Below are 23583 nucleotides of genomic sequence, written 5' to 3'. Positions count from 1 at the left end.
GCGCCTGCACCGCCACGCACACGCGTGGCAGCGCACGTGCGCGCGCACCCACGCTCTCCCCGGGGGGCACACGCCTCCGCCCGGCACGCGCGCGCACACGCGGGTRCACACACGCGTTTGCACGCCTTGCTTTTGCAAACGTGAGCTTGGTCGCGCGCATTTGCACACGCTCGCGCATAGGCGTTTGTGCACTCGCGTTTGCACCCGCGCGTTTGCACGCGCGCACGTGCGCGCATATCTTCGCGCTCGTACTTGCACGCGGACATGTATTTGCGCGCACGCGTCTGCGCACACGCGTTTGCACAGCAGTATTTCCGCCCGCTTTCTTGCACGCACACACACACACACACACGTGCACGCGCGTGTTCGCGCACACGCATTTGCACGCGCCCCGCCCTTTGCACACACACCCCCCTCCCCGCCCTCAGACTACACCTCCCAGCAGGCCCCGCGCCGCGCCGCCCAATCAGCGCGCGGCTTGCTGCCGGGTGCCAACATGGCGGTGCCCAGGCGCTGAGGGCCGCGCTCCGGGGCCGTGGGCCTTGTTGGGCGCGGGTGAGGGGCGGCGGCGGCGGCGGCGCGACCGGGCTCCGTGGGGGGGCGCGGGGCGCAGCTTCCCCTTCGCCTCCGCGGGAGCCAGGGCCGCCCCGGGCGGACGCCGCAGCCATGAAGGTGGTGAACCTGAAGCAGGCCATCCTGCAGGCCTGGAAGGAGCGCTGGAGCGACTTCCAGTGGGCCATCAACATGAAGCGCTTCTTCCCCCGCGGCGCCACCTGGGACATCCTCAACCTGGCAGGTGAGGGGGTCCCCGCTCCTGCCCCCCACCTCCGCCCCAAACTCACCCCTCGTGCCTCAGTTTCCCCCCCGCCAAGGGGGTGATAACGGCCCCCCGCTGCCTCGTGGGTGTTTCCAGCCGGCGCCGGGTGTTACTCAATCCCGAAAGCCTCTTTCCTCCTCTTCCCCCCCCCCCCTTTTTATTAGAATTTCTTTTCCCGTCCCTATTCAAGGGCGTTTGACACAAATCCTGCCAAATGCTGGTACCTGCTGAGCTCCATTGGTTTAAAGATTTGCCAGGCTTTTATGCCAATTATAGAAACTTGTTGCTAGGGTGTTGTTTTTTTTTTTTTTCCTGTGCAGCAAGCGCGTGTTTGCAAGCCCTGGATAAATAAACACGAAGCGCTGCTCGAGGACTGCTGTAGTGCGTGATTTAAAGGGAAACGGTCCTGAGGCAGGCAGGGAGCTGCTCCTCGCTGCACTGAGAGGAGGGACCTTTTCCCAGCTGACCTTTTCCCCTCGCTGTGTCCTACCAGTGCTTTTTCCAGCAGCCTCTGGCCCAGCCCCAGCTCCTGAGGGCAGGTTCTTTCAAACCACAGCCCTGCAGCCGGTTCAGCCCCCGCCTGTGGGGGCTCTGTGCAGGGTCCCAAGGCTACCCGGAGCTCGAGGAAGCCTGTGTCAGCCGCGCCGGAGCCGTGGGGCCTGGCTGTGGCGGAGGAGGCTGTGGGGCAGCCCTGGGGAAACAGATTTGCTCAGAGCGGCCAGCGTGGACGTGGGAGTGGGGCGCTGCGATCTCTGCGCTGGAGGATGTGCAGGGYGGTTCGGGGCTAAGCCGGCGCTCAGGAGGGTGGCTCGAGGGCTGGCTCTGCTGCCRGCCAGCTGCTTCCCGGGGCTCCCGGGTGCCTGTTTCCAGCCCTGCAGCCCTTTGCCTGTCTCACCCAGGCAGGATCCTCTCCAGCTCAGTTTGCTGAGGCAGCAAGGCCCGTGGGATGCTTGGTGTGGGCCCACCTGCATATCCCTGAGAGCAGAGTGGCTGCTTTCCACCAACTAAAGCCCAGTCAAAGGGTTAGAGATAATCAGTGCCTACAATTTCTGCGAAAACAGGTTTCTCCTGACCACCTATTAGTGCCTCAGCTGAAGGAAAGGCTCGTTTTTAACACCCAGCCTGCGTTGGAGGGCAGCTGCCCTGCAAGGAGGGGGAGGGAGCTGGCTCTGTTTGGCCCTGCTGCTTCAGGAACTGCTTGTGGGGGGATGTTGGTGTTGCCGGGCCTTCCTGGGCAGCGTGAGTGTTGTGTGAGGGCCGGCAGGTTGTGAGCGCGCGGGGAGGGTGTTCCTGAAGTCTGGGACGGCTGTAACAACCGCCGTGCTCATAGCGCTGCTTCCTTTCTAAGCCCCTCTCGCCGCAGCCCTAGCGCAGAGCCTTTCCCAGCTCGTGCGTTTCAGGCTCAGACTACAAAGGAGGAGAATCTGGCACGAGCCGCCAGAATCACGGCGGTGCCCAGCAAATCTGTGCTGACACGTCTGCAGTGGGTAACAGCATGTGGCTGGCGCGTGTTGACACTCCCTGATTAGATGGGGATGGGAAGGGGGCAGGTTGCCATCAGCCTTCTGTCTTTGAGCTACRATGCTTTTGGACGTGGTCTGAGTCTCCATTCGAGATCCCGGGTGCTGCCTTTTGCTTCCGCAGCTGTGATCCAGCCGTGGCTGCTCCCCGTTTTCTTTGGGGAGGYGGTTTCCCAAACGGCCGCTTCCCCTCTCGCATCTGGGTGCGTTGACCTAGTTGCAGCCTGGGGCCTGCTTTTGCGAGGTGGTTCCTGCACTCTGCCATAGTTCCAATGGTCAATTAAGGGCTTGGCTGAGCAGATAGGACGGGCAGAGCCCCTCCGGCTTCCAAAGGCCGGCGCTGGCAGGCAGCCAGCGGGAGGGAGCGCCAGACGTGCAGAGCTGATCTCAGCAGAGGGGCTCTCTGCCTGGAGTCCAGCCCCAGGTGCCAGAGTGAAAGTCACTCGGTGGTGGATGCCAAGAGCCTCCTGGGCAGTATGTGGGAGGAAGGGGGACATGTTTGGAGAGAATCAGGTGCTGTTTGGGGAGAGCTGAGTTAGCAGGAGGCTGCTTGTGCTTCCTAAATTATTTAGTAGCTTTTGCTGCTGGGATTAGAAAGTTACGGGATTCAGCTAATTTCAGGGAAGCTTTGTGCAAAGTGTTYGTGGTTAGCGCAATTTGTCTTTGCCACCTTCCCTGTGGGATGAGACCAAAAATGAGAGCGCAACGTGCGTGTGTGTGTGTGTGTGTTTCCACAAGTCACGCGTTTGCTGACCTGGGACCTCCTGGCCCCTCTCCTTTGCTTGCAGAGGCTCTTCTCGAACAGGCTATGATCGGGCCGTCACCGAACCCACTCATCTTGTCCTACCTGAAATATGCTATCAGTTCCCAGGTAATAACGCTCTTTGTGCACTGCAGACACTGTTGGGTGTCGCCTCGCAGCCCCAAGTAGCAGGCGGGCAAAGAAACCGGGGTGTGGAATTGGTGGCGGCCGGACACCCCATATCTCCCGTCTGCGCCTCGGAGGCATCGCGTCTCCCCCCAGGCCGGGGCGGGTGGTGGAGGGCTCTGTGCTTGGCGCGTGCCCAACGCAAGGATCTCTCTGTAAATGGTGTCCACCCGCTGCCCAGCTGCACGGAGACGGAGTAGAAATCCTTGCCTGCCGAGAGCCTCTGCTGCTGCTCTTAGCCCCGCGCTTTCTGAGTGTAGCGTTTAATATTGTTTAAAGTTTGCGTGAAAACAATCAGCGATCACCTAAAAATGTCTCTCTGGATTTGTGCCGGGTCAGTGCCCCAGCCCCGTCCGCGATGACAGGCGGCGGGGCCGTGCCCTGACCTTGCCGTTCCTCAGCAACGGGCGCCGCGCGTACAAACATCACCTACTAACACGCTGCTCTGCCGGGTTTGTTTTGGTTTGTGTTTTGTTCTTAGATGGTGTCTTATTCCACGGTGCTGACGGCCATCAGCAAGGTACGGCTCTGACAGCTGCTGTCGGAGGTTTTTCTCTTTACCTGTGATCCACATATCCATTTCCCTCCCCAGAACTCTCACCAAATATAGGTCAAGCAGAAAATGACGTCCTCTGCTGAGTCAGCAGTGGTTGGACGGCACAGATTAGCAATGAGCCCTCTCGTGTCCCGCTGGGGACGGGCTGTCGCCGTTCCTCACGGGGTCCCGCTCCCGTTTGGGGACGGTCACGCTCCGCGTTGTGTGCGCTGCGGGCGTGAAAGCCTCGTCCCTCCGCTGTGGGGGGCCTGGCAGGCTCCTACCCCGCAGCATCGTGCGTGTAAACCACACCTCGGCTGCCGGAAACCACATCCCTCTGCGGCCGGCAGTGCTGGCAGCGCTGTGGGAATCCGGAGCCGGTTATGGAAAAGCCGTGCCGCTCGCGAGGGAGCGCTGCCAACGCYGGGCCGCGTAGCTGTGTCTGCCTGCCCGGCTTCATGGGCCAGGTTCCCACGGGCGCTCGGCATCCCTGCGCCTCTCCGGCTGGGAACAAGTCCTCTGGAGCCGGCGGCAGAGCTGCCTCCGTGTGCTGCTGGGGCGCAGCGTGGCCGCTCTGAAGGGAGCGAGTGGCCCCTTGTGGGCTGTGTCGGGCCCCCCACCCTCCCTGTGCGATAGCTTTATCAGGGCAACCTCTGATTCGAAGCGAGAAGAATTCCTTTCCTCCCACCTCCGTGTGTTTGCCGGGGGTGGGAACAGAAGGGCGCTGGTAGCGATGGGATGCTGGTGGTGTTTTGGGGTGCTGCAGGCAGGCTGAGCACGGCGCGCCGGCCTCGGGCCTGCAGGGAGCCGGGCTGGAAACGCACTGCTGAGCCCCAGCGAGGATGGGGAGCCTCGGCGCTGAGCTCCTGGGGGAGGGAGAGCTAGCGCGGGGCTGGCCGATGCCGAACGCCGCGGCGGGCGGGCGCCGCTCCCTGGGTCGCACGTCGCCGCCCGTTCCGGCAGGGCGGACGGAGAGCTGACCTTGACAGCCGAGGTTTTTCTCCTTCAGATCAGCGTGGGCCGCGAGGAGGCCCGCGGGCTAGCTCCGGCCCGGCGGGGCGGCCCCATCTGCTCTGCAGCCTTCCCCGCGGAGGAGGCGGGGAGCGGCGCTTCTGCTGCCCGCCGCCCCGCGGGCCCCGCGGCCGGGCAGGCTGTCAGCGCGCGCGGCCGCTGCCAGCCTCGCCGAGCCGGGGGTGGGCGCGCGGCCTGGCGCCCAGCCACCGCCCTGTCAACGCAGCCCACGGGGTGGAGAGGGGCCTGAAAACCGAGCTCCGGCCCCCGCGGCGGTCTCTCGGCCGCAGCCTTCTGCGAGGTTGTTTGGAAAACCCAGCCTTGTCCCCGTTGCCGTGGCCCGGTTGCCTGCCGCGACCCYGGGAGGGCACGGCCCGGCCCTCGGACAGCCCCGACCTAGTTCCCGTTCGAGTGGCTGCTGAGCCGCTGCCAGGGTAGGAGTGTCCTGCGGCTGGTAGTGCCTGGCCCGGCCCTTCGGGGAAGGGGGTTTCGCTTGGTTTTGGAGCTGCTGGAGCCTGGCACCCCCCCGTCTGAAATCCCTCCTTGTTCCCCTGCTGTAGTTCGATGACTTCTCCCGAGACCTGTGYGTCCAGTCGCTGCTGGAGATAATGGACATGTTCTGCGATCGCCTCAGGTACGGTGCAGCCCGTTCCAGCCCTGCCGTCTCGTCCCCAGGCTGTGTCCGTACCAGGAGCCCAAAGCTCAGGCGGGGCGAGAGGGCGCTGCCGAGCCCGAGGTGCTCGCTCTGGCAGAGGGAGGCCGGTTCTCCCTCGGGCTCCGTGTTTGTTCCTGTGCTGCTGGGCCCCCTCCGGCTGTCCTGGCCGGGGGATGCCACGTGAGTGCCAGGACGGGCAGAGCAGAGGGCTAGGGAATGCCAAACCCTGTCAGCTTCATTCAAAGCTGCAAAAAATGCAGCCGTTCTGCGATAAGGGCTTCCCCGGAGATATTCCTGCCTGCCTCAGGTAGATAGGGGTGGGCGTAAGCCCGGTGGCCTGAGGGTTTCTGTCCCTGCAGTGTGTTTCGGTTCTTGTGTGTGGCCTCCCTGGCTTCCCAGGGCCCGGGCTACGTGTTSCCGTCTGCCAGCGCTCAGTCCTGCCTGGACTGCCCCAGGCGCTCAGCACAGCTGCCTTGTTTTGCTTCGTGCTCTTCCGCTGGTGTCGCGGGACCCAGGGGAGCCCAGACAATTCAGGCCACAAAAACTTTTTTAGAAAGCCCAGAAATCTTCCTGTTAACCCCTGACAGCCTCTTCTGGGAGGCTGGAGTGGAGAGCACGCAGGGGGCAAGCGGGAGGAGGAGGAAGGCTGAAGGTAGCAGCTCTTCAATTACATGAAATGGAGCAGCAGCAATGAATATGCATCAGTCACAGATGTTGACAAGGAGCTGTTGCTGGCCAACTGCAGAGCCGGCCACTTAATCCAGTCCCTGCCTAATCTGATCCTGCGCTTAATTTGATCAAAACTTCTGGCCCCAATGATTTGTGCATCAGGAGGGGAAAGCATTCACCTCTCGCAGCACATTGATCAACGCTGAGCCTCTCTTAGCAAGATAATTTGATTAGAGGCTTGGAAAGTTTCCCTGTAGTTGAGTGGCCAGAGAGGAGTCTGCGCTGGAAAGACTTTATTTGCCTTGGTGCTGGGGGGTGTTCACAGGCCGAACAGATGGAGGCATGTGGCAGAGGAGCCGGGAGCCGACAGGCGCGCTGGGCTGGGGCATGGGATGTGGGTTTGGTTCCCCAGGCTGCCCCGGCTCTGTGCCTCGGTTTCCCCTGTGTAAAATGGGGGCAATAGCCCGGCCCGTGGTGAGTGCAGTCCCCTTCCTCTCCCCATCGCAGCTGCCACGGCAAAGCAGAGGAGTGCATCGGCCTCTGCCGGGCCCTGATGAGTGCCCTCAACTGGCTTCTGCGCTGCGCCGCCTTCTATGCCGAGAAGGTGAAGGAGACGCTGGAGCAGGCGGCAGCTGAGAGCCAGCTGAAGATGTGCCTGGAGCGACTGGAGAAAATGCTCAGCAGCACCAAGAACCGGGCCCTGATCCACATCGCGAAACTGGAGGAGACGTGTATGTCGCTGCCCCTGCCCAGGCCTCGCGGCCGTGCCCTGTCCTTCAGCACGTGCAGCTCGTGGCAGCTGCCAGTGCTCCTAGTCGCTGCTGGCCTCGGGAAGATGTGGCCACCTCTCCCTTCCCCCTGCCCAGATCCTGCCGCATTGTCCCTGCGGCTCCAAGCCCATCCATCTTCCAGCCCTGTTGCTGTAACCATCTCCTCCTTGGCTCCGTGCCACCCTCTGCCCCCTCCCTTTCACACTGCCCTTGGAAGAGGAGCAGAATTAATGCGAAGGCTGCGTGAGCTGTTCCTGGGCGCGGAGTGGATCCTGCGCTCCACCAGCCTGCCTGGCACAGTCCTGCACCCTYGGTCTGTCCATGTGCCTCGCCAGAAGGCTGTGCCAGACTGAGCCCAGAGCAGGAGCTGCTTGGTGGCGTGCACACCCTCAGCTTGGGTTTGCAAAGGCGCCCTGGGGAGCTGGGCACCCCGCAGCTATGAAGATGCAACAGGAGCTGACGTCTGCTCACTGCAAGGCCTGGCGAGGAGCCCCAGCCTTGGCAGGCGCTCAATGCCACTGCGGGGCTTTAAGCCAGCCTGCCTGGGTCCTTGGCATGTTGCTGTCCCCCCCCCCCATCCCCCTTCTAAAAGCCTGTCCTCCCTCCCCAGCCTCGTGGAGCGCCGTGGAGCAGTCCCTCGTCAAGCTGGGGGAGAACCTGAGCAGCCTCAGCAACTCCCCGCTGCGAAGCCAGGCTGACGACTGCGTCTCCCTCATCAAGAGGTAGCTGCACGCCGCTGTCTTTGCGTGCTCCGAGGGTAAAGTGGGTCTGAGCCCCGCTCTGGGGGGCCGAGAGCCTCCTGCTGCCTCCACGCTGGCTCCTTGCTTTCCTGCCCTTCCCGGCGCTGACTCCTGAGCTGGCCGTGGGCTGGCAAGAGGCCGTGGGGTAGGAGGGCGACAGGGCTGGCAGTGACCTGCTGCGAGGCAGTCTTACCTGGGGATTGCTCCTCTGGCGGCCCCTCGACGGCAGAGATCTGGGGCCTGGCTGGGAAGGGAGGATGGGACAGGTGGAGCAAGAGTCTGTCCCTGCAATGCTCCTATGACCCCGTGCTGTCGTCTCCTGCCCAGCATCCCCACCATGCTCTCGGTCCACACCGAGCAGCTGAACAAGACCGGCTTCCCCACCGTGCACGCCGTGGTGCTGCTGGAAGGGACCATGAACCTCACGGGAGAGACCCAGCCGCTAGTGGAGCAGCTGATGATGGTGAAGAGGATGCAGGTACAAAAGTGGCACCTTTTTGTCCTGTTCCGGGTGGCCCGGTGGGACCAGGGCCTTGCTGCAGCTCTGCGTGTTGTGTGATCCTGGTTCATGGATATGGGCAGAGCCACTGGGAGCAGCACAAACCCATTGGCACAGGGGAAACTTTTGTCCTTCTTGTGGTTGGTCCTTGCACAGGAGGTTCTAGGGCTTGGCTGTGGTTGGGGGAGTCACTTTATTGCTCTTCTGGCACTTGGAGGCCTGGGAGGGTTGGACCCCGTGGTGCCCTCACGCAGGGTCCTCTCTGTGTGCTCTGCAGCGCATCCCCTCCCCGCTCTTTGTGCTGGAGATCTGGAAGGCCTGTTTTGTGGGCCTCATCGAGTCCCCTGAGGGCACGGAGGAGCTGAAGTGGACAGCCTTCACCTTCCTGAAGGTAGGTCCTAGCCCCCTGGGAGGTGTTGGTACTCTAGCCCGGGGCCCGTCGCTGCCTTTTCCCCCACACCCCGGTCGCTGCTGAGTGCTGGAGCCTGGCAGAGCAATTAGTTTTCTTCTCCTGCTGCGTGCCCCTCGGGGTCCTTCTCACGCCCCATCTGGAGAGCGTGTGAGATGGTGGAGCCTGCAGGCAGCCCTCCTACAACCCGCCGAGCGTCAGCTTTGCTGCCTGGGATGTCTTTTCAGCCCAGCCCCGTTTTGTTCTGCAGAGTGGCTTTCCTGGGACGTTGTGGGGGAAACCATGGCTTTTGAAGGATGCCACAGCAGCCTTTGGCCTTACACTCCCAATGGCTCAGCAGTGGGCAGCCCCGGAGCAGTCTGCTTTGCTTCTTGCCTTTGTACCAAACAAAAGGGATCTGGGTGTAATTTCAGGCCTGAGACGTGCTCTGTCCTGTGCCGCGCTCCTCTGCAGCCGCAGGCCGCTGCCTGGCTGTTACGAGGTGGCCTTGCCCCGCTACCCTTTGCGATGGTTGAAGGACTGCAGAGGGGAAGTGGTGGAACAAAGCACCCTGGGCGCATGGGTTGCTCGGGAAACGCTCCTTACTCTGGGCTGGGAGAGCAACTGGTGATTGCAGGAGTTTTGCCCTTTGGCTCCCGCTGCCTGTGTTGCTGGGGGATCCTGACCGCAGAAACGCGTCTGCCTTGTCGGTCACATCTGTGCCCCGCTTCTTGCAGATCCCCCAGGTCCTGGTTAAACTCAAGAAGTATCCCCAAGGGGAGAAGGTGAGTTGCAAGGGCTGTTGATTGGAACTGTTCAGTGTTGTATGCACAAGTGAATCGCGTTTGTCACGGTGGTGCTGGTGTCTTGCCAAAGCTGCATGGGGGCGGCTGGGGTAAGGAACGGTCTATGTCCCAGCAACTTTCTTTTAACGGACAAGACGGAGTGGGAGGGAAAGGTGGGCTTCCGTCAGCTCCTGCAGCAGCTGTTCCCAGCTGAGTGCTTGGCTTTTGTGCGCAGCAAGACTTCACCGAGGATGTGAACTGCGCCTTCGAGTTCCTGCTGAAGCTGACCCCTCTGCTTGACAAAGCAGACCAGCGATGCAAGTGAGTGCCCACCGTGGCTGACGCACAGCGCAACGGGCACGTGGCGGTGCCGCGGCCGGTCTGCACCATGGGGACCTGTGGCCTCTCTGCGGAGAGCCGGGTGCCGCTCGGGGCGAGCGCTGTCCCCCAGCCTGACGCTCTCCCGTCTCTGTTTCAGCTGCGACTGCACGAGTCTGCTCCTGCAGGAGTGCAGCAAGCAGGGGCTGCTCTCGGAGGCCAACATGACCAACCTGATCACCAAACGGTACAGCCCCCTCCAAGGCCCGGGTAGCCATGTGGGGTTGGAGTGCTGTGTCTCGCTGCTGGGACACGCTGGCCTGGAGAGACAAGGCTTTCCTTACCGTGACAAACTGAGTAAGGCAAAGCGTCCTCTCAGAGCGGCAACTGGCGCTGCCCTGCGGTGGCAGCCTGGGCTCCTTAGGGAGGACGAGGAGGCGGCGGGTGCTAGTTCCCTCGGGGATGGTGATGCCGTGGCCCTGGTGGTGGAGGTGTGGGAGGTGGCTGAGCCGCGGGGAGGAGAGTGGAAGGGGTGAGGAGCTCCTGCTCACGGCGCCCATCTTGCGCGTCCCCCAGAACGGCGGACAGGGAACATGCCCCGCGCTTGAAATCGGCAGAGAACGCCAACATCCAGCCCAACCCCGGGCTCATCCTGAGAGCCGAGCCGACTGTCACCAACATCCTAAAGGTGAGTCTCCTCGCGCCTCCGTGCTGGGCAGGCCGGGCTGGGCCCCAGAGCCTGCTTCCTGCGGCACTGGTCTCCCCCGGCAGCCGGGAAGTGGCTGGAAGGTGCCAGATCTCCCCCTGTGCTGTGGTGGAGGAATTGCTCCCAGCCTTGTCGGTAGGGCCCGGTGCTCTGCATGGACGTGGGGAGCCTCYTCCCCCTTCCTAGGAAGCCAGAGGAGCCATCAGGCGGCACGTTGCCTCGTCCATGCCAGCAGCCTGCGCCTGGCCAGCTCGGCCCGTCCTCCTCGCAGCTGCTCCCCCCGCGTGTGTCTCCCCGGTCCCCGGGGGCCTCCCCCGTCCCTGCGTCGCTCTGCTTTGCCTCGCTGCTGCTGAGCGCGCGAGGACRACTTGCCGCGGGTCGTGCTGCCCTTCGTGCCGCAGCTCTCCTGGGCGGCGACTGAACCGCTCTCCCTTCGCGGCCGAGCCGGCGTGCCCTGCAGTGCCTGCAGAGCTGGCGGCTCTCCCCATCTCTCCGAGCCGCGCGGGTCCGCGCTCGCAGAGGCCTCGTGGGATGCTGCTGGCAGCCGACCAGCACTGCCCCCACGTCCGCAGTTTCACTGCTGCTCTGTAATACACATTTCCTCTGATTTTTCCTTCCCTCTGTTTTTTTGGTAGACCATGGATGCAGATCACTCCAAATCCCCTGAGGGCTTGCTGGGGGTCTTGGGCCACATGCTCTCTGGGAAGAGCCTGGATCTGCTGCTGGCAGCGGCGGCGGCAACGGGCAAGCTGAAATCCTTTGCTCGGAAATTCATCAAGTGAGTGAGCACCCAGGTGACACCGTCCCCAGGGGTTAGCGGGACCGGCACTAGGCAGGTGCTTGTGCAGCACCGGATCCAGCAGAGCCCGGGGGAGCTGCACCCCGCGGCAGCCTTCCCCCTGCACTCCTGTGTGAGCAGCGCAGAGCATCAGAACGGATTGGATTTCTTTTGAGGGTTGCGTGCTGAAAGCACCAGCACGGTCTCAGATCCGGGGCACTTGCTCTGTGTGTGTGTGTGCGTGCGCCTGTAGTCCCCAGATGCCTGTGGCCTGGTTATAGCTCACGTACCAGCATGCACGGGAGCGGCGCGACGTGCTGCTTCAAGCAGGGGRGGCCTGGGGGCAGCTTGAACCGCGCAGGCCTAGCCGGGTGCCCGGCGGTTCAGCAGGCCCCGGCACGGCCCTGGTGTTTGCTCTGGTGGGGGCTTTGTGCTGCTGCAGTACGGAGAGAGGGTCACGCTCGGAAACCCCCACRCAGAGCTGGCCCTGTGAGAGGCCCGTGCTCAACGCCGGACCGATTGGGTGAGGGGGGAAAAGAAGTGTTGCTGGACCTGTTTTGCTGCAGGGGGGCAGAGGCCGAGGGAGGAGGCAGCTCGTTCCTGCTGTGCCGGAGGGCGTTTGTGGAGCTGGGCCCCGGTTCGGTCCCCTGCCCTCCCTGCTCCCTCCCTCCCTCCTGCTGGGCCTGTGCAGCGCCGGGACGGCGGCACCCTGAGTGCAGACGGGAGAGGGGGACGTGGGCAGGGGGAAGAGGCCGCTGTTTCACTGCGGCGACGATGATAACGCTTCATTGCGGCTCTCTCTGCCCCCTCTAGGCTGAATGAATTCACGAAGCACATCAGCGGAGAAGGCTGTAAGTGCGTGCGCGTCCGCGTGCGGTGCGGTTTGAGCTGTGCTTCCCCCGCTGCCGCCGCGTGCTGCGGCGCTGAGCGGGGCCTGGAGGGGCCCGGCCGGCGGCAGGGTTAGCAGAGCTGGCCGTGGCGCCGCAGCGAGAGCCGTGCTGCGCTGTTCCAGGCGGGGGGCTGCCGGCAGGGTGCCCGGCGCGTGGGCGTGTGGCCGGGTGCCAGCAGGGATCTGGGCCCCTGGGGACCCGCTGCCCTTGTGCCTGGCGTGTGCGCGTCCATCCCCGGCGCGGGGCGCTCTCTGCCTGCGGGGAAAAGGCTCCCCCCTGCCCAGCCCAGCCCGGCCCACGGGGCCTCTCAAGGCCGGCCCTGCCCCGGCTCCCTCCCTGGAAGGGGTGATGTGTCAGCACGCAGCCCAAGATAAGGATTCTGACTGCGTTTGCGTGTGATTAAACATGCCGAGTGCTCTGACCTTCCGCAGCGCGGGGGGAGCCCGGGGCTGGGCCGGGGCTGCTGAACGGGAAGCCAAAGCCGCTCTGGGGGCCTGGACTGAGGCAGCCTGGGTTGAGGGAGGCCCTTGGCGCATCCCTGGTGTCCTCGCTCGCGCACGAGCGCTTTTGGGGTTGGGAGAGCTCTCGAGGGGAAGCAGGGTCCCAGCCCCCAGCTCACCGGGCGCCCGCCTGCCTCCTCCGTGCTGAGCCTGGAGATCCCTAAAGCCTTCGTTTCTCTTCCCTCAGCCAAAGCAGCCTCGGTCCGAGCCCTGCTCTTTGACATCTCTTTCCTCATGCTGTGCCACGTGGCCCAGACCTACGGCTCGGAGGTATAACCTGCCTTCCCTCTGCGGAGCGGAAAGGGCGGGAGCGAGACCCTGATCCCGGCTGATGGGGCAGGGATGGGACTCTGACCTTGCGCGAGCAGCGCGCTGCAGCCTGCCAGCCTCCTCTAGCGGCCAGCCCGCCCCGCCGGCTGGGACCCTGCCGCCACCGCCGCCGTCCCTGGGCGCCGGGTGCAGCACCGTGGCATTGGGGGGGACGCTGCTCACGTACCCTCTCGGGGGCTGGCCGGGCCAGCTCTGATCCCTCCAGACTTTTCCCAGCCTTGCGCTCTGGTCGCGTGCGCTTTGGGTGTGGGTAGAGGCCGGCGTTTGCTGGCCGGGGGGCCCATGCAGCCGAGGCTGAATGTCCGCCCTCCCTCCCTCCTGAAAGGGGGAACTTGCAGCTCCATTCAGGAAGTGGCGCTTTGGTTGCATGAAAAATTTCCAGGTTTTGACATCTGTGTGCGTGTTGGGAGCAAAACGATACCGAAACACCGGGAACGCTGAGAGGGAGTGAGACGTGGCGGGGACCTGCCCACCCGGACCCAGGGAGCCAGGAGGGGGGAGGCTGGCGCAGTGTGGCCGGAGGCAGCTCAGACAGCCCCGAGCACATCTGGCTCTGCTGAGGCCTCGGCCCCCAGCCCGGCCCAGAGAGACTTTCCTGACCAGCTGTTGCTGAACAGATGTGCAAAACATCTCGCTTTTGACAAAAATAGTGTCCCATGGGTCACGGAGGGCTGAAGGGAGGAAGCAGCGTGCAGGATTCCCAGCTYGTGTCCCCCTCGGGAACCTTCCCAGCTGGCTACGAGCTGGGCTGCGCGCCCCATCCCTGGGCTGCGCCGCATCCCTGCGGAGCTGTGGGCCGGGCAACCCTGCTGCCGGGGAGCCTGAGCCCGGCTCTGCCCCCCGGCCGGGGCATCCGGGCACGGGGCGCAGCAGGGAAGGTCCTCCGAGCCCCGAAGCGGCTGGCGGGGGGGCAAGTGACCCTTTCCGGGCAGGACAAGGTGACCTGCAGCCCCTGCGGACTGACCCTGTCCCGGTGTCTCCCCGAGGGCTCCCGGTGCAGCCTGTCGAAGTCGGAGCGCTGCTCCGAGACGGGCTGCAGCCCCCCCCCCCCCCCGGGGAGTCCCACGGGAGAGGGCCAAACACGGCCCACGGGCTGGAAACCGGCGCCTTCCCGGGCGGCTGAGCGGGACCAGGGATCGGCCTCTCCGCGCAGGCCACGGGGCGGCGCTGTTGCCCCAGCCGCGAGCCCCCTTGGGTGGGGGGCAGCCCCCCGGGCGGGGGGTCCCCAGGCAGGGTGCCCGCGGGTGCAGCGCCCCCTCTGTACCCGGTTCCCTTCCAGGTGATCCTGTCGGAGTCGAGCCCGGCGGGCGAGGTGCCCTTCTTCGAGACCTGGATGCTGACCTGCATGCCCGAGGAGGGCAAGATCCTCAACCCCGACCACCCCTGCTTCCGCCCCGACTCCACCAAGGTGGAGTCCCTGGTCGCCCTCCTGAACAACTCCTCYGAGATGAAGCTGGTGTAAGAGCTGGGGGGCTCCCCGCTGGGCCGGAGCGATCCCCGGGGCTGGGGAGAGGAGCGGCCATCCCGTCTCCCTGGGCCTGCGGCCGCTCTGAGCGAGCGTCTCAACCTCTCTGCCTCTCTCCTCTCTGGCAGGCAGATGAAGTGGCACGAGGCGTGTCTGAGCATCTCGGCTGCCATCCTGGAGATCCTCAACGCCTGGGAGAACAGCGTGCTCACCTTCGAGTCCATCCAGGTGGGCCTGGTGGGAGGACGGCACGGGGCAGAGCAGGACACTGGCGTGCGCTGTGCCCTGAGGAGGGGCCGCGCTGGCAGGGTCAAGGCTCGGATGGGGCTGGGGTCCCCCACCCTCCTGCCCCAAATGCTGCTGCAGAGCTTGCCGGCTACTTCACAACTTGCATCTCCTCCCCTAGAAAATCACAGACAACATCAAGGGGAAGGTGTGCAGCATGGCGGTGTGCGCAGTGGCCTGGCTGGTGGCCCACGTCCGCATGCTGGGCTTGGACGAGCGGGAGAAGTCCCTGCAGATGATCCGGCAACTGGCRACTCCCCTGTACGGCGAGAACACGCTGCAGTTCTACAACGAGCGGTGAGGCCGGGCCCTGCGGTGCRCGGTGCCCCRTGCCGTGGCCTTCGCTGCCCTCCCCCTGCCTCCCAGGGCCTGCGTGACCCCTTCTCTCTCTGCCGCAGCGTGGTGATCATGAGCTCCATCCTGGAGCACATGTGTGCTGACGTCCTGCAGCAGACAGCCACGCAGATCAAGTTCCCCTCCACGGGCATGGACACCATCCCCTACTGGAACCTCCTGCCCCCCAAGAAGCCCATCAAGGAGGTGCTGACGAGCGTGTTCACCAAAGTGCTGGAGAAGGGCTGGGTCGACAGCCGCTCCATCCACATCTTCGACACCCTGCTGCACATGGGGGGCGTCTACTGGTTCTGCAACAACCTGGTCAAGGTACGGGGTGGAGGAGGCTGCATCCCCCCCCCCAGCGCTGCAGCTGAGAGTTGAGCCTGTGAGTGCTGAGACTAGCCCATGCTCTTAGCGYACCCTTCCTGCCAGGGCTAGAGTGGGACCCAGGAGTGCTGGCTGTGGCTAGGCTGGGTCCGCTGTGACAGTCCCAGGCGCTGGAGATGAGCGGGGCAGGCCCAGCCGTGCCTGTGCATCCCTCAGCCTGGCCCTGTGCCTCCCAGGAGCTGCTGAAGGAGACGCGGAAGGAGCACACGCTGCGGGCCGTGGAGCTGCTCTATGCCATCTTCTGCCTGGACATGCAGCAGCTGACGCTGACCCTGCTGGGCCACATCCTGCCCAACCTGCTCACCGATTCCTCCAAGTGGCACACCCTCATGGACCCGCCGGGCAAGGCCCTGGCCAAGTAAGGCCCCTGTCCTGCGGGTACACGGGCCTTTGGGGTGGGGGTCCTGTTTGCGGAGCTGGGAGACGCTCCATGCTGAGGGGCGTCTGGGGTGTCCTGGGCCAGGGCCCAGCAGCCTGGTTGCTGCTCGGGCCCCTGCGCTGTGGTGGCGGGAACGGACGCGCTGGTGTCCTGGGCCCCGTTCCCTGCTGGCTGTCGCCTCTCGCTGAGGAGGGACCTGCCACGTCCCATCCCTGCGCGTGCTCTGGGCTCCGCCGCCTTCCCTCAAAGGCAGCTGAGCTCCCGCRCTGCCGTCTGCGACCGCCTGGGCTCACAGCCCCTCGGCAGCTCCCCCCTCCTGTCGCTAGGCTCTCCGTCTGGTGCGCCCTGAGCTCCTATTCCTCCCACAACAAGGGACAGGCGTCCGCCAGGCAGAAGAAGAGACACCGAGAGGATATTGAGGTGTGTCCGGCGTGGAGCGGGGGTGGTCGGAGGCTCTCTGCCTGCCCAAACGGGCAGCGTTTGCGGGAGGCGGCAGGGTTGAACCGGCTGACGGGTGGGTGGCTGAGGCTGGAGTCCCTGGGCTGTGCGGCCCCGGCTGTTGCCCCCCTGGGGAAGGAGGAATGTAACGAGATGGACTGCGTGGGGGGGTGGCCCAGGCTGAGTCACCATGGTGTGACCGGAGATCCAAGTCGTGGGCCGTGGCGCTGCGCCGAGCCCGCAGTGGGCTGCGCGCCTCGGGGGCCCTGGCACGGCCCTCGGAGAAGGGCTGCTGGGGCTGATTCCCCTCTGCCCCCCAGGATTACATCAGCCTCTTCCCGCTGGACGACACGCAGCCCTCCAAGCTCATGCGCCTGCTGAGCTCCAACGAGGAAGACGCAAACATCCTCTCCAGCCCCAGTAAGTGCAGGCGCGGAGGGCTGCTCCTGGCAACCGTCCTGCCTCGCCACTCGCTTGCGGGGGCGAATGTTTGTTAGCACAAAAAAACCACTTTTCTTCCCAAGCTGACCAAGTGCTCCTGGCTCTCGGATACAGCAGGGAGGGCTCTCCACTCCCCTCTGAACCGCTTCACCTTTCCAGGCCTGGGTGCAAGTGTCGTGTGGCACCAGGAGGCAGGCAGCRCTGGCTTAGAGCTCAGCGCTTGCTTTAGCAGCCCTGGGAAATAGCGCGTGTCCAACACTCCCTTTGCTGCGAGTACTCGGAGACCCGCAGCGGCGTTTGACAGTAACAGGGTGTTTTGGGATTTAGAGGGCTCAAGTGGGAGAGTTTTGCTGAGTTCCCGTGGAGCTTTTGCACTGGGAAAAGGCTGAGGCTTTTTGTTTCCGTGATGGACAGGACTTTAGGAAGAGTGATGAGGTCACATCTCCCCTCCCTGGCGTTACCACCTAAGGCAGTGCCTGGCGTACAAGGGCCTCGGGGAGGTTTTGTTCAAGCCCTGTCGCTCGCGACCACTTCATGTGGGACCGGAGAGCTGTTGCCCGGTCAGGGCTGGAGGTGACGTTCTTGCTATATCTCTGATTAAATCCTGAAATTCCAGTGGTGTTAAAACGGCAAATGGAGCTGATGAGTCTGTGAAGTCACGTCTCTGTTGCCAGAGTGCGGATGCTTCGGGTTGCAACAGCGCTGGCAGGAAGTGCAGCATGGGATCCTTGGCCCTCTCCTGCCATGGCGGATGCGATGCTGTGAGCTGTTGCAGCTCCAAAACATGTTTGGACTCCTAGGCAGTGAGTCAGGATGCCCCTTGGTCATTGTTTCTTCCAATGCCCTTAGTCCAGCTTGCTCTTTGTTAGAGGATTTTCAACATATCCATCAACCTGTGGTTTTTGTTGGTTTCATTACTGTTGAAATTTGGGGGTTTCCCTATCTTTTTTTAAACTCTTGGTGCAGTTTCCACCTCTTTCGAGTGACATTCAGGATTTTTTTGGTCAGTCTGCTGCAGTAATTTGGAAATCCCGCTTCCTGCACTAGCCACGTAACTCAATAATTCCATGGGAAAAGTGGGGGAGTGCTTTCTTTTTTTAGCAAGCGTCCTCAGAGCAGCACAAGGTGGGTCCTGCTGATTTTAATAGCTCTGTAGGATGAGTCTGCACAGGAGGCCTCCCCGGGCTGTTGGATAGGAGATGACACCTACTCCTCTCCTCCGGGAGCCCCCAGGACAAGGCGGCGTCCCTCAGACTGAGCCTGGCAGGCTCGGTTAGGCTAAGATAGATCCCCCCCAGCCTTCCCAAGGTTTGCTGCTAGTCCACTGGTCACGTCTCGGCTCTGGTAGCTAAATCCTTCTCTGAGAGTGACTTCCCAGTGCTGCTGCACAGCTGTTGAACATCTGGCTCACCCTGCCCAGCTGGTTCTGCTATAAGCAGTGTGTGTAGTACGTATAGCTTGTGCGTTACTCCTGCTCGGCGGAGCGCTCTTCTCCTCTCTTGATCGTGACATTGCGTTACACCGCTCGTGCCCTTGCGGGGTGTCAGTGACGAGTCACTGTTAAATTAAAACCAAATGCAGAGTAACAGTGAGGTTTACTCGCACAGGGTGACTGATGCCTGTCCCTTGGCGATGTCATTAAACTTGGTCAGACTTGGAATACGTGTCTCTTGTGCAAGAGCGAAGCCCAGTGACACATCCTTGGAGCAGCAGCGGCAGCATGTGCAGCCCTCGCCAGGCTGCTGCGCTCCGTCAGGCGTCGGACTGGCGTGCGTAGGCCTGCCCCGCGCCGCTTTCTCATGCCCCAACCGAGAGGGATGCTGACAAATGCAGAGACTATTTCCGTTCTGTGCGTCTGGTATATCCTAGCAGCGAGGATGATGCTTGTTTGGGGTGGCTGGGCGTGGAGGGCGCCGGGGGCCGTGCTCCAAACCTCTCCCTCCCCTCCTGGGGCCTGGGAGAGCTCAAACGGCCGGCGTTGGCCGGGATGGGCCCGTTGGCATGGCTGAGGGGGGGCCGTTGCAGCCTGCGCCCAGCCTGACGCGTGTTCTCCTCCCCCTCAGATCGCTCGATGAGCAGTTCGCTCTCCGCCTCCCAGCTTCACACCGTCAGCATGAGGGACCCGCTGAACAGAGTGCTAGGTAACGGCGGGGTCACCAGCGGCGGGGCCCGGCYGTGGCCGTGGGGTCGGCCCGGGCGGCGCGTCTGGCCCCGCTCTGCCCGCGGGACGGAGGAAGAGCCCGGCCCTGCGGCCGTCCCCGTGCTCCTCGGGGGACGGCGGTGTGGGACGTTTTCTGGGCTGGCTTCAGTGCTGCTCCGCCGCGGGCTGGGCAGCGGAGTGTGTCCTGTAGGCCTGTCCCCTCTTTGCCTTCGGCCCCGGCTGCTGCACGGGGTGACGAGCCGTTACCCCCGTCCTTGGGCTCGCAACCCTTGACCAGCCTGGGGAGCTTGGCCGCAGGTGATGGACGTGACTCCTTTGGGAAACGCAGCCCCTCCAACCCTGCTGAGCCACTGGTGGGGACTTCAGTCCCCAGGGCACCCTGTGCAGGGGCTTGGGCCGCCCTCAGCCACGAGGGCTAACGGCGACCCCCCCGTCCTCCCTGAACTGGCTCGGTTTCTGACATCTCCCTGTCTCCGCAGCAAACCTCTTCCTGCTCATCTCTTCCATCCTGGGGGCCAAGACGGCCGGCACCCACACCCAGTTTGTCCAGTGGTTCATGGAGGAGTGCGTGGACTGCCTGGAGCAGGGCAGCCGCGGCAGCATCCTCCAGTTCATGCCCTTCACCATGGTGAGTCCCGCAGCTGAGACGCAGCCTCAGCGCCATCCTTCTCCCGTTGCCGGCTGCTGCTCCCACGGGACGGAGGCAGGCGTTGCAGGGGGATGGGGCTGCCCCCTGGAAGCTGCCCCTCTCATAACAGCAGCTAGGGGCTGTGGGGTTGTACACGATGCTCCGTTAGCAGGATTAGTGCGGGTGCAGGGGCAGGGGAGCGCTGGGGATAGCCTGGGAGATGCTGGTTTTGCGTGACGGGATCCTGGAGCAGACCAGGGCTGTGCCGCTCCTTCTCCGGCTCCTTCCCCGCTGCGCGTGAGCTCTCGTGGTTCAATGCTTGGTGCTGATGCACTGAGTTTGAGCCTCAGTTCTGCCCCCAGCTCCCTGCGGTCCTGGGCTCTGCCTACCCCCAGGGATTGCCCCAGCGTTGCCGGCGGTGGGGGAATCGCAGCGACATGGTATTTGCGGCTCCGGTTCCTATGGCTGCACTCCCCAGCCCCCTCGGTCGTCCTTGTAGCCCCGGTCTGAGTCCCGCTGCCCAGCTCCGATGGCTCCAGTGTTGTCGTGAGTCAGCTGTTTCCTCTCTCCGGGCAGGTTTCGGAGCTGGTGAAAGTATCCACCATGTCCAGTCCCAAAATTGTCCTGGCCATCACAGATCTCAGCCTGCCCCTGGGTCGCCGTGTCGCTGCGAAGGCCATTGCCGCCCTGTGAGCGCTGCAGGGCAGCCGCCGGGAAACGCCAGCGGCTGCGGCCGCGGCCCCTCCGTAGCAGCCTGGATGCTGGGCTCGGCCATGGGACACCCGGAAAAGCCTCTCCGTCACCATGGCCTTGGCCTGGCCGTGCCCAGCTCCCAAGGGCAGAGCTGGCGGCAGCAGGGACGGCTTCCCTCTGCCTTTGGCCTCCTGGCACTGCTCCCATCTCCCTGCCTTGTGCTGGACGTTCAGAGACTGAGACAAACCTGCTGCTTTTTTTTTTTTTTCTGATTAATTCGGTCCTTTCGTAGAGCCGGGCTTTGCCTCCTTTCTGTTCGGTGTTCTGACTGCAGCCCCGGGGCTCCCCGCAGCCCCGTCTCCAGGTGAGCTCGCCCGTGGGGTTGGGGCCGGGGCAGAGACCAAGCCAGGRCTTAGCTGGGGCGACGCCGTGCAGCGGAGAGCAGGGAAATCCCTGACCCTGGTGTGAGAGCCAAGGTCAGGCGGTTTTAGGAGCACATAAGGGCTGTGGGGCTGCTTGTCATGGGGCGCCTGGCCAAGGGGCAAGGAGAGGGCAGATGATTCATGGGCAGAGGCTTGAGTGGCAGCAATAAAGTGCGATGATTCAGATAACTGCCTGCAGCTCYGGCGGTGCCTGCGCTGCTGTGGGCCAGGAGGGAAAGGGGAGGATGTCCTGGATGCTCCCGCAGCTCCCTGCGCCTGTGCTTCCGCAGCCCCGGCCCTCCTGCCTGGCGCGGCAAGCCTGGGCCCTGCCCCGGTGCTGGTCTGCGTTTAATCGGAGCTCTGGCAGGAAGGGAAATCGGGGCACGGATGAGTTCACGGGGCTGCAGATCCTCTCCTGAGAGCTTAAACCCGCCTGCCTGGCCCCGCACCAGCTCAGGAAGGCAGCGCGGGGCCTGGAGCTGAGCGCATGGCGCTCAGTGGCCGCCCGGCTGCAGCTGGGTGGAGCAGCGATGCTTTCCCGCCTGGCTGTAAAATGCAAGCAAATTCATGTTGGAAACACGCTCACATGGAGGAGAGTTCACTCTGCACCTGCGGCCAGAGAGTAACGGGCCTCGGGCCTCGGCACTGCTGCGCTGCGCCGTGCCGCACCGTGCCACACCAGCCGCCCGCTGGGAGCGGCTCCTTGGCGGGGCCGYGCCAGCCCCCGGTCAGCTGCTTTCGCGATGAATCTGCCTGTAACTATCACGAAACTCCTTTCCTGAGGGGGTGGCACTGCTGGGGCCGCTTCCCCTCCGCTCCTTTCGTTTACGATTTCTGCTTGACTCACGGGAAAGGGGGAAACGGGGCCGGGGCGGGCGCTGGATAGCCCCGTACCGGCCTTGCCCCTCTCGGGCGGGAGCCGGGTCCTGGCCGCGTCCCCGGCGCTGGGCTGCGTCTCCTACCCCGTGCGGAGGGACAGGACCCCGCTGCTCTGCCCTGGGGCCGGGGCGGCAGCGGCGGGCGGCCGCGTGGTGCCGCAGGCCTGACCGGTGCCCGGCGCGGGCTGGCGGCAAGGCCCYGGCGCCCAAGGGCAGCTCTTTACCGTTAGCTCGGAGCAAAGAGCAGAGCCGGGCGCCCGCGGCCTTCCCTCCTCTGTCAATATTTGCCTGCTGGCCGGGGCCCTGCAGCCGCCCCGGGCTCGGTGCTGGCCCGGCCGCGGTGCCCAGCGCTTCACCTTCCTGGAAGGGGCTGGAGCGGGAGAAGGAGTTTCCTGTAAGCGCTGATAAGCCGGGGCAGGGAGGCGCAATGCTTCCCACTGCTGGCTCCTCGCAAAGCCGGCGCGGGGTGGGCGCACGTCAAAACAGCCACGGGCAGCGGCTTCCCCGTGGCGGCGGCGACGGGAGCCCCACGCCGGGACGGGGCGGCAGGGGGGCTCCGGCCTCGCGCCTGTCCCCCTCCGGGCTCGGGGAATTGGGGGGGGGGATGCGGGAGAAGGGGCCCGGCAGGGCGAGTGGGCCTGGTACCGTCACAGGACGCGAGCACGGGACCGGCGGGAGGAAGCACAGGCTGGTGCAACCCTGGGAGTGCTGGGACAGGCCGCGGTGGCCAAACGCCCGGCACGGGAATAGGGAAGAGGCCGGGGCTGCCCGCATGGGCTCGTGGGGGCCGGGGCTCTGCCGCGCTCCAGGGACCATGCTGGGGCCGGGCTCCCGGCTCTGCCTCCTGCGCCCAGCCACATCCCTTTGTCTGCCTCGGTTTTCCTGCTGCCGCGAAGCTCCGGGAGGCCCCCGGGAGCGCGGCATCGCCGGCGTCGTCCCTGGGCAGCTCTGGGGCAAAATCCCCTTGTGGCRGGAGCGAAAGAGGAATTGCCGGGGCCGGCGGCGCTGCTGCGTCACTGCCCCGCAGCACATCACAGGTCGCAGAGCGGAGGAGGCCGGGGGCCGGCRCCGGCCTGAGCATCGCCGCCAGCCCCGGCCCCGGCAGAGCCCTGCGCGCTCATCACACCTGCGCTTCCCTCTGCACTGCCGGGGGCAAAGCCTGGGCGTCGGCGCGGGGGGGGGGGGGCTCAGGCGAGCCCAGCACCCCGGGGGGCTCGCGGGCTGCCGTGCCGGGTGCCCCGGGTGCGGAGCTGCCGCCGGCGCAAGCAGGCTCCGGCGCTTTCTAGGAATCGGCGCTTGCCCAAGCCGCGCCGCGGGAGGAAGCTGCCGCCCCCGTGCCGCGGGGCGCCGGGCCGGCCTTGGCGTGGCAGCTGCCGGGCTCCACTCGCCTCAGCCGCCGCGGCTGCGTGTGCCCGGGATCCAGCGGGAATGCAAGCAGCCCAGACTCCGGAGCAAAAATAGACTTTATTTGCATTTTTATTCTGTATAAAAAATACCACGTGTCGATCTGGGGCTAACCCAGCTGCAGTAATAAATAGCAGTACAAAACACACCGTGACGGAGCCGCTGCCGCGCAGGCCCAGGAGTGCGGGGCCAGGACTGCGCCGGGAGTGGGGAGACACCTTCCCGGCCCCAGAGCCGCGTGCGAATAAGTTAAACTGCAATAAATACCGCGAGTTCGGCTCCGGAGGGGGCCGGCGAAGCAACTCCGCGGCTCCCCGGGAAAAGCCCCTTCCCGCAGGTGGCTGCGGCGCCGGCAGCGGGGCCGGAGCCCGGGGGCGCCTCCTGCCTCCCCTCCCACCCACTCACCCCATACCTAATGGTTAATAAATATTAATTAATGTAAATACGCATATAGAAATAACAGCCGTCAAATTGCTCCCTGCCGCGCTGTAACCCGGGCAGGGAGACGCTGCTCTGAAGCATCCTCCTCCGCGGGCGACGGCGGTTTCCCCCGGGGCGCTGGGGCAGGCGGCACCCGGCGCGGCGGGGGGAAGCGCCCGGCCGGCCGCGGCCCCCCAACCTCCTAGCAGAGATACGCTTTTGTTTAAATATTAAACAAGGCTGACGCTGCGCGCAGGCACCCCGCCGTGCGCGGACGCCCCCCGCTCGCCGGCACCCCAGGCCGTGTTAAATAGCGATAAATATTAAATAAGCGGAAAAAGCGGGTGGCGCCGGGGCGGGGGCGGCGGGAGGGGGCTTGYGGGCAGCCCGGCTCTGCGCCACGGGCG

The 23583-nt window shown here is 64.5% G+C and overlaps 1 protein-coding gene across 4 annotated transcripts; it reads left to right on the top strand.

The window, feature by feature from the left end:
• The first annotated feature begins 559 nt into the window (after positions 1 to 559).
• On the top strand, positions 560 to 20345 carry MED24 (mediator complex subunit 24). Of its 4 annotated transcripts, XM_026072919.1 has the most exons (25): positions 560 to 796; positions 3126 to 3208; positions 3747 to 3785; positions 5372 to 5445; positions 6643 to 6866; positions 7516 to 7627; positions 7973 to 8123; positions 8422 to 8535; positions 9270 to 9317; positions 9553 to 9638; positions 9796 to 9882; positions 10212 to 10323; positions 10977 to 11119; positions 11933 to 11970; positions 12697 to 12779; positions 14119 to 14297; positions 14433 to 14532; positions 14711 to 14886; positions 14988 to 15252; positions 15489 to 15670; positions 16018 to 16111; positions 16450 to 16549; positions 18634 to 18711; positions 19211 to 19359; positions 19936 to 20345. In XM_026072919.1, exons 1-25 carry the CDS (start codon positions 667 to 669, stop codon positions 20050 to 20052), a joined length of 2964 nt encoding a protein of 987 aa, XP_025928704.1. In that variant the 5' UTR covers positions 560 to 666; the 3' UTR covers positions 20053 to 20345. The 4 variants fall into 4 exon arrangements, with proteins under 4 accessions (XP_025928704.1, XP_025928701.1, XP_025928703.1 ...); XM_026072916.1 differs by lacking the exon at positions 18634 to 18711 and having other exon boundaries at positions 566 to 796; XM_026072918.1 differs by lacking the exons at positions 18634 to 18711; positions 19211 to 19359; positions 19936 to 20345 and adding an exon at positions 17187 to 18623 and having other exon boundaries at positions 566 to 796.
• The last annotated feature ends 3238 nt before the right edge of the window (positions 20346 to 23583 follow it).

The sequence above is a fragment of the Apteryx rowi genome, unplaced genomic scaffold (assembly GCF_003343035.1).
Source record: "Apteryx rowi isolate R43461 unplaced genomic scaffold, aptRow1 scaffold_354, whole genome shotgun sequence".
NCBI lineage: Eukaryota > Metazoa > Chordata > Aves > Apterygiformes > Apterygidae > Apteryx > Apteryx rowi.
The sequence above is the reverse complement of the archived record's forward strand: the minus strand, read 5'-3'. Positions and strand labels throughout refer to the sequence as shown.